Genomic DNA, 9,333 nt, shown 5'->3' on the forward strand with positions numbered 1-9,333 from the left:
GTTTCAGTTACCCTAACAGAGTGATAGCTAATGCTGCATTCCTTGATATAGGAAGTTCTCGGGTTTTCATATAAATAATTTTTGAAAGCAAACCAATTTCTGGAAAATGAATTCTATTCCTTTTCTTCCTCTTTAATTCTTCCTCTGCTCAGTATTCTTTTACTAACATTCTAGAAAACTTACATCTATGAAATACTTACAGCTCAAAATTACTACATGGCATCTTAAATTTTTCTGACATTACACAATAAATCTATAAACTTAAAGCGGCACCTGCGTAGCTCAGGGGTTAAGCAGCCGACTCTTGATTTCGGCTCAGGTCATGATCTCACGGTCCTAGGATCGAGCCCCACGTTGGGCTGTGTGCTGAGAGTGAAGCCTGCTTCAGATTCTCTCTCCCCACTCTCTCTCTGCCCCTCCCCTGTTTGCACTCTCTCTTTTTCTCTCTCAAAATAAATAAACTTTAAAAACAAACCTAGAAACTGAAAAAAGCTGACAACTGAAAGTTTTCTAGAATGAAAATACAGTATGATGGAGCAAATAGTGACTTCAGTTGATAGTTCAAAGAATGGAACAATTATGGAAATAACAAAATTAATTACCTTAAGAAGTTTCTTATGACAAAACTGACCCAACAATAAAAATTATTTCATCATCAACTGCTTCCCTTTCCCATTCTCCATGGCCCAGTTTCCCTTTTCCCCCACAGGAAAGAGAGACCTATCAAGTTTTAAACTTGGCTTATACTCTGCTCCACCCTCAAACTCACTACCACCTGTCCTTACTTCTGACCCTACTATTTCAAGTGGTCATCCTACTTGCCAAAGCAAACCCTCTTCACTATACTTTTTATCCCATTCCCTTCTGCCTCCACCCTGAAGGGAAAAACAAACAAAAATAAAAGGGAGTTTTCTTGATTATGTCTCTCCCTCAAGCTACCATGGTGCCTGGCATATGGAACACAATCAGTGAGCATTTGTGGAACGAATTACTGAATGCCTTACAGCAAATTTGTTTTTTAAACAGTAATCAAAATTTGTGAAATTCTGCAAGTAATAAATTAATACATCCCGCTCCCCGCATACAAAGTTCAATCAATACCAAAATCATATTGTTCAAGTCTGGTGAAATAGTTACAACTAACAAATAACAACAAAAATCCAAGTAGATCAAAAATTCTACACATATCCTTCTGTGATAAATATTTTTATTAGCCAATTCATTCATATTAAAGTCTTCTATGACAGGCAAAGAGCTAAGCACTAGGAATACAAGGCTGAATAATAGCTCCTGCTCTCAAGCTTTGCCCAGCTGGGGAGACAAATTCAACCTATTTTTTACATCTTACATTCTCTAATAAATACAGCAAATTATAGAACAGTACTAATTATATGCTATCAATAGCACAAAAAGGGAGAACAGTATCTTTGTATTCACCTGTATACACATAAAAATATCTGGAAGGATAAATAATAAAGTAAACTGGCTCCTTTTTTCCTTTAGGAGGACTGAGTGGATGGGAGATAGGGTGAGAGACTTTCTACTATCTACCTTTTTGTACTTATTGAAATTTGAACCACGTGAACGTATAAACTCTTCAAACCATTAGACAATTAGATAAAAGACAAGTAATCCTAGCAATGTATCTATGTGGTATGACAGCATCACATGCCCATGGGACAGTGGTGGTGCAAACAAACAACAGCTGATTGTGCTTGGCAGCATGTGCTACAGAAGGCTTCATGAGATGGTTAACACTGGAGCCCACCCTCCGAGGAGGAGTTCACCAGTTGGAGAGAGGAAAATGAAGTAAGGGAAAACCTGTACAAACAAAAGAAACAAAATATGCGAAGATAAAGAAGACCACAGCACACTGAGGGAAACTTAACTGGACTCAGTACAGTTAGAGGTAGAATTGGCAGGGAAGAGGTTGGAAATGGGGAGGGACAGATCACAAAAGATGTCTCACATCACTATGCCATAAAGGTGGACACATCATAACCTGCAGGCAATGGTTAGTCACCAAAGGATCTCGAAGAAACAATAAATACAAGGCACCATAATACTCCAGATAAGAGAAATACGTTATAGTGGCAGAAGAGAGTGGAAGGGACAGATTCTAGAAATTTGGTAAGATTTAATACATACTTGATCCTTGAACAACATGGAGATTAGGGGCAATAACCCCCAACACAGTCGAAAAATCTGTGTATAATTTTTAACTCCCCCAAACCTTAACTACTAATAACAGCCAACTGTTGACCAGAAGCTTTACCAGTAACATAAAGAGCCAATTAACACATATTCTGTGTATGTATTATATACTGTATTCTTACAATAAACTAAAGACAATGTTATTAAGAAAATCGTAAGGGAAACACATTTACAGTACTGTACTGTATTTATCAATACCGTTAAGTTTACATCATCTATTTACAAGATGAAGTCTGTCAGTACCTACATCAGTATTGTATGATACAAAACACCTTAGATGTATGTATTACTAACACTAGACATCAAAAATGAAAAGATGAGGTGAAAAAGAAATTCGTATTCATTTACAGGTATGTATGATTCAAGCATTGATAACGAAACAGCAGCAATACAATTGCTTTAGGACAGCCTAGTATAATCGATCCAATTGTTTCCCGGTAGCCTACATACACACTAATGACTGAATTGTTATAAAATTTTAATGGCATACAGCATTACAGTCATAGTCATAATACAGTATTGGAAACACTGTTACATTTTTTAAAAAAACCACTTACCTATGATGATAGGCTGATATGCAGTTTGTCCAATTACAAGAGAAAGGCATAATAATAATAGTAATAATTATTACCGTACATAATAATTGTACAGTAATACGATTCTTTGAAAGCAAAGTTGTAAAACAGTAAGAAAACAAAACACATTATTAATGCTGTTAAATATCATTCACTTTATGCCTATGTAAGGACAGGCTATCCACTTCCATACAAGTCTTGCACACAATGTCCTACATGATGAGGAGGAGAACAGAAAAACGTCTCTTACAGTTCTTCTCACAGGGTTAGACTTTCATACGAAGATGCACACAAACACAAACATACAGGTGTGTTTCTTAACTGAATCACAGGATGATTATTTACTATTCATTAAGTGGAAGTGGATCATCATAAAGTCTTCATTCTTGCTGCCTTCGCACTGAGGAGGTTGAAGATGAGGAGAAAGAGGAACGGCTGCCATTCTTGCTCTCTCAGGGACGGCAGAGTGGAAGAGGCAGAGGAGGTGAAGGGGAGGCAGCTGTGGCAGGCACATTCAATGTAACTTTATGGAAGTACATGGTGATTTGCCTTTTTTGCTTTTCCACTTTAAAAATGTTTCAATGTAATACCCATCCTTCTCCCACTATTTGTTGTCTAGACCTTCTTGTTGTACAACCAAAAGATTGGCACTTGGTGTTTATCTTTTCCCTTCAAGGCTCAGGTGCTAGCAGCTTTACAGATAAGGGCACCCTAGATCATAAACCTAACTGCATTTGCACAAAGCAATAGAGTTAGCCTATCCCTTCCTGCCTTGAATCCTGGTGTTTGCTCCTCTTCCTTACTAACATATGTCTTTTGTGGCTTTATTTTCCAGAATAGAGTAACTTTTGTCATCATAATAACCTGTATAGGGGGTGCCTGGGTGGTTCAGTCAATTAAACTACATCCAACTTCAGCTCAGGTCATGATCTTGCAGTTTGTGGGTTCAAGCCCCACTTTGGTCTCTGTGCTGACAGACACTCTTGTGTCTCCCTCTCTCTCTGGCCCTCTCTTACTCATGCTCTTTCTGTCTCTCTCTCTCTCTCAAACATAAACATCAAAAAACTAAAAATAGGGGCGCCTGGGTGGCTTACTCGGTTAAGCATCCGACGTTGGCTCAGGTCATGATCTCAGGGTCCATGAATTCGAGTCCCGCATCAGGCCCTGTGCAGACAGCTCAGAGCCTGGAGCCTGCTTTGGATTCCGTGTCCCCCTCTCTCTCTGCCCCTCCCCTGCTCATGCGCTTTCTCTCAAAAATAAGATAAAAACATTTAAAAAATTTTTTTAATTAAAACTAAACCTGTTCAGGCAGATAGCTCTTCTCCATGATTTATATTTTTTAGTTTATCTTTATTTTTGGAGAGAGAAATAGAGAGCAAATAGGGAATGGGCAGAGGGAGAGGGAGGGTCCACACTGTCATGCAGGGCTCAACCTCACGAACCATGAGATCATGACCTGAGCCAAAGTCAAGAGTGGGATGCTTACTGACTGAGCCACCCAGGCGTCCCTCAGTGATTTTTTTAATGGCATCTAGGAACTCATCTATTTTCTGCCTCTTGGTCAGCAGAAACTGCTTCTCTTGTTATCCTGACATTTTTTAAAGCCAAACATCTCTACAATTATCAAACCATCCTTTGCTGGCATTAAATTCTCCAGCTTCAGATCCTTTTAAGATGTCACAAAATGACTTGGCATTTTCTCAAATATTAGGCAGGGTCAATAGATATTTCTTCCTTACAGCAATCCTGCACCCATAAAAACAGCTGCATTTTCAATACAAGATCAAAAAGTATTTTACAAAAAGTACAAGGTTTTCACATCTGCCCATATAGCTGCAGCAATGACTTCATGAATTTCCCTTTTTTAAAAACAACAACAACAATCCTTAAGGGAGCCTGGGTGGCTCAGTTGGTTAAGCATTTGACTTCGGCTCTGTCATAATCTCACAGTTCATGGGTTCGAGGCCCACATCGGGCTCTGTACGGACAGCTCAGAGTCTGAAGCCTGCTTCAGATTCTGTGTCTCCCTCTCTCTGCCCCTCCCCTGCTCACTCATACGCTCTTTCTCTCTCTCTCTCTCAAAAATGAATAAACATTAAAAAAAATTTTTTAAACAACAGTCTTTAGGCTGGATTCATTTATCTTGAAATGGCGGGTACCTGCAGCCACAGACCTCAATCTATGGTACACAGTAAGCAATTCAATTTTTTCTTGCAATGTCATGACTTTTCTCTGCTTGGGAGCACTTTTGGCAGCACTAGAGGTGCTTCATATGGGTCCCAGGTGTTATGCAAGGCTTATGATATCACAATAAACACGAAAAATATATACGAACCATGAGATGTCACTTTTTCAGCAACACGCAATTTACTAGAGAGATAAACTGCTCAGAGATTATTAGCAACACACAGTGTTGTAAGCAGGTACGCACAACACTTGAGCTCACTGCATGGCAACAGGAGGTAGCTACGAAATTATTACAGTGGTACACTAGCTACTGCAGTTAGTTTTATGTAGTTATGACTTAATAGTAAATCTTTACATTTGTTTACATTTGTTTCTCTTGACTACAAATGGCATCACGTATAGTCTGTTAAGTATACATACAAGTTTTGATAAATTTTAACTTTTTAAAATAGATTTGTGTATATTTTATGGTAGCAAATTATAAAAGACTAGTATCTACATATATTTTAGGCATTCAAGACATACCTTTTTCTTAATTTTTTCAATATTTCTAGGTGATATGATTTGTAAGTTTTTTCAAATTCAAATTGTTCCAAATACCCAAAACATTTTCCAATATATTTACTGAAAAAAAATCCACATATGAGGCGCCTGGGTGGCTCAGTCGGCTAAGCGTCTGACTTTGGCTCAGGTCATGATCTCATGGTTTGTGGGTTCAAGCCCTGTGTCGGGCTCTATGCTGATGGCTAGCTCAGACCCTAGAGCCTGCTTCAGATTCTGTGTCTCCCTCTCTCTCTGACCCTCCCCTGCTCACGCTGTGTGTGTGTGTGTGTCTCTCTCAGAAATAAATAAAACATAAGGAAAAAAAAAGAAAAAAAAGTCCACAAAGAAGTGAATCCACATAGTTCAAACCCATGTTGTTCAAGGGTCAAAAGTATTATTAAATAATTTATATAAATCACTTAGTTCAGGGCCTTGCACACAAATATTAATGGCTCCATAAACATTAGCTTAGCTGCTATTGTTAAGCTAGTTGGGGAAATCTTAAGACTGAACTCTTTTGGAAGGACGAATTCTAGTATCTCCTTCCATGCCTTCCCCAACTTCCCCAGGGTGAAATAATTCATTGCATACTGTTGAATCTAGTTAAACTAGAGAATGAACTATTTTAATTAGAATAACCATACCACTTCACAAACATGAAAGAAATGACAATCAATAGCCTTGATGAAAATACTTGCGATATAGCAGTGTATTTAGTATTACAAACCAACTCTAATCTGAAGTACACAATGTGCAAAATTAAATTTCAGTTTACCAAGAAGTCAAATAACATCACCCTTATGTTTTCAATGACATGAAGATAAAGCACACAAATGAAAAAAATAAAAAGTGGACTCAAGGAGACAGTTTTGCATCATTCCATTAGCTCTTCCAAAAAAGAAAAATCTTTATTATGATAACTTTTGGCAGAGGAAATTTCAAGAACCTTGACCACCTTGTATACACCATTAAATGTCTTATGCAAATTGAGCAAAGGCCACAGTAGGCTGTCCTTTAAAAAAAAAAATCCTATAACATGATGCATTAAAGAGGCTTATTGGATTTTACAGCTATGCAAATATGACAACTATAAAAACTTAGTCAAAATGAGCTAAAGAAAAATAAACACAAAAATTGATAGTCATTCTATCTGCAGTATATAATAAACTATCCCATTAGCAAATACTCATAGGCTTCCTAAGAACAGAGACTCAGACATAAGTTGGCTAAAAGAAAGTAAATTAGATCCAGATATACTTTAGATTAATATGAAGAAAAATAAAACTTACTTCATGATATATTTGGCTCTGTCTATTGTTTGGGCTTTAACTTTTACTAAAAGTGGGTGACTGTTATAAGTTTCATTCTTCCACTGGCCATACAGACGATATCTTAAAAAACGATGAGATGAAGAATTAGGAAAAGTTAAACACTTAGATGTTAATGCACTAAAATAGTAGTTAAAAATACAAAAATTATGTATTTACCTATGCTGATATGGAAATGTTTTAAACATTCCCCATAGTTCCTCAGACATACAAGCATTGCAGTCCATCAAAGAAAGAGATGGAAGTAGTACCTGGTCAGTAATGCTAAGTAAACAGCTAAGGATAACTTCCTAAGAAGAAGGGGGGAAAATTATATCAGTAAAAGATTCATTTTAATCCCCACCCCCCTCCCAAAAAAAAAAAGTTTATGCCAGCCTTGGAAAAATTGCCATTCCTTCATCTCATAAGATACATATAATTCCCCCACACTATCACTGTCCTTTTCCCAGTGGATATTTGTGTCTCTCCATCTAAGAAAGCAATGAGATGAGGTAAGGAAAGGAGCCGCAAGAGAATGAGGAACTCATTATCCCTCTTCCTTTCTCAACGTAGAAACCTTCCAAAACAGGAATTGTCAATCTTAAACGATAACTGTATGATATTCCAAAAGCTATACTCAGCATGTAGAGTACAAAATATTCACATAGGTGATTCAAGTCTGATCACAGTAAAATTTACAGTATGCTATAAAAAAGACAAATATCAGACACATTGGATTTTTCTGGTCTCTTAACTTTTTCTCTTTATCTTCTTGTTTGCTTCCATCAGACTGAAACTAAAATTAAAAAAAACTATAAATAAAATGCAAAAAGGTTAAGATTATGATGTCACAATTTAGCTTCTGATTTGAAAAAATTAATTTGTACATGGTTGTGAATTATTTCCTTACTTTTTAAACATAGATTTTAAATATAGCCAGCATTACCAATTAACATTTAAAAATTTCACCTCTATTTCTAACTTCCAAATCATTTTGCGTTCATGAATTTTAAATATCAGTTTTATAAGCCAATTCTTTTCTCAACCTCATTATCACAAACCAAAGCATCTTAAAACTGACCTAAGTATTTATTACAAGGTTGTATCTAGCACAATTTTGTTATAATGCATTTGCACTTTTCCACCCAGAAGTTTTGGTTTTCTGCTACATTAGAATTAGTACAATGTAAGGCTAAAACATTAAGAAAAAAAAATTAAACCCAAAGAAATTTAAACTATGTTTTAATTCACCATTACTTAAATTCTCAATGAGAAATAAGCCCAAAATATTAGTAACACTGCTGACAAAGACAAAACCACTGTCTAAGTTGGACTGAATGAAAAACCATGGGTCATTTTGTGTCAATGATTTGCAGATGGATCGCTGAAGTGCCATGTTTGATGCTGATGCTGTCCATCCATTCAAAATGAAACAGTGAGTAACATTTATGTGTGTATAGGCAGGTAGAGGGTTGGAGGACCATGCAAAGGCCAAAAGGACAACTGAAGCACTGATAATCAAGGACAATCTAGATTTCTGAGAAGGCTTTAACTCAATACCAAGTGAGGGAAGAGGAAAAGCTAATGTGCAGCTAACAAGNACAGGCTCCAGGCTCTGAGCTGGCAGTCAGCACAGAGCCCGACGCGGGGCTTGAACCCACGAACCGCGAGATCATGACCTAAGCGAAAGTCGGACGCTTAACCGACTAAGCCACCCAGGCGCCCCATACAAGCTTATTATTTTCTTGGCAGAAATGGGTATTTTGTGCATCTACGTTTTCATGCTTGAGTAATTTAATAGGTAATGCTACAGAGAAGCCTAACTTTTGTGCAACATTTTCACTTAAAACTAATTCCAGGAGACTGCCATGTCACCTTGATGGGAAAACATATACAATCCTTCCTGTTTTTAATCAACAGGCTAAAAAGATATGGTTCCCTTTCATAGGAACAAATGTTAAGTCAACATATATCCCGGTAGGCAAATAAGGATCAGGTTAAGGAATGGCCTGACAAAAACAAAGTAATAGTCACTTTTGTTTTGTTGGGGGCCTGGGAGGGGGGGCGGNTAGGAAGAACTAGGTGGGGATAAAAGCTACTCCTTTTCTAGTATACTATGATTCTAATAAAGCTACATGTAGTTTCCTGCATAAAAATAAAAAATTTTCTTACTAAACTGTCTTAATTCCCTTACTAAATCTTTAAGTTTATAATGCCTATAGGTCAATTCCGTAGACTGCACAACCAGGAAAAAATTTGAAAAAGACAAAAAAAAATATGGAAAGCACAATGTAACTACCTAGAAGACCAGTAAGAAACATTCCTATCAATGGCTAACTACAACAAAGATGAACAAACAAAATCAAAAGGCACATGTAAGTAAAAATAATTTTCTTTTGTTTGGTAAGAATATAAAGACACATTCAACTCCCTTGATGCTTCTGCTTGTAGTTTAATTTGCTCTTTAATTCACAGTAAATAAAAACTCTCCATTCCCACAGAATGAC

At 36.9% G+C, this 9,333-nt stretch overlaps 1 protein-coding gene across 1 annotated transcript in view; it reads right to left on the bottom strand.

Annotated features, from left to right (window-relative positions):
- The window catches only part of THOC2 (THO complex subunit 2), a 112,518-nt gene that overhangs the window by 36,576 nt on the left and 66,609 nt on the right, over nt 1-9,333 (bottom strand). Inside the window, 3 exon segments of the mRNA XM_077763494.1 lie at nt 6,809-6,910; nt 7,007-7,137; nt 7,545-7,622. Of these exon segments, the coding sequence (XP_077619620.1) occupies nt 6,809-6,910; nt 7,007-7,137; nt 7,545-7,622 (311 nt within the window).

The sequence above is a fragment of the Crocuta crocuta genome, unplaced genomic scaffold (assembly GCF_008692635.1).
Source record: "Crocuta crocuta isolate KB4526 unplaced genomic scaffold, BGI_CrCroc_1.0 scaffold482, whole genome shotgun sequence".
Lineage (NCBI taxonomy): Eukaryota > Metazoa > Chordata > Mammalia > Carnivora > Hyaenidae > Crocuta > Crocuta crocuta.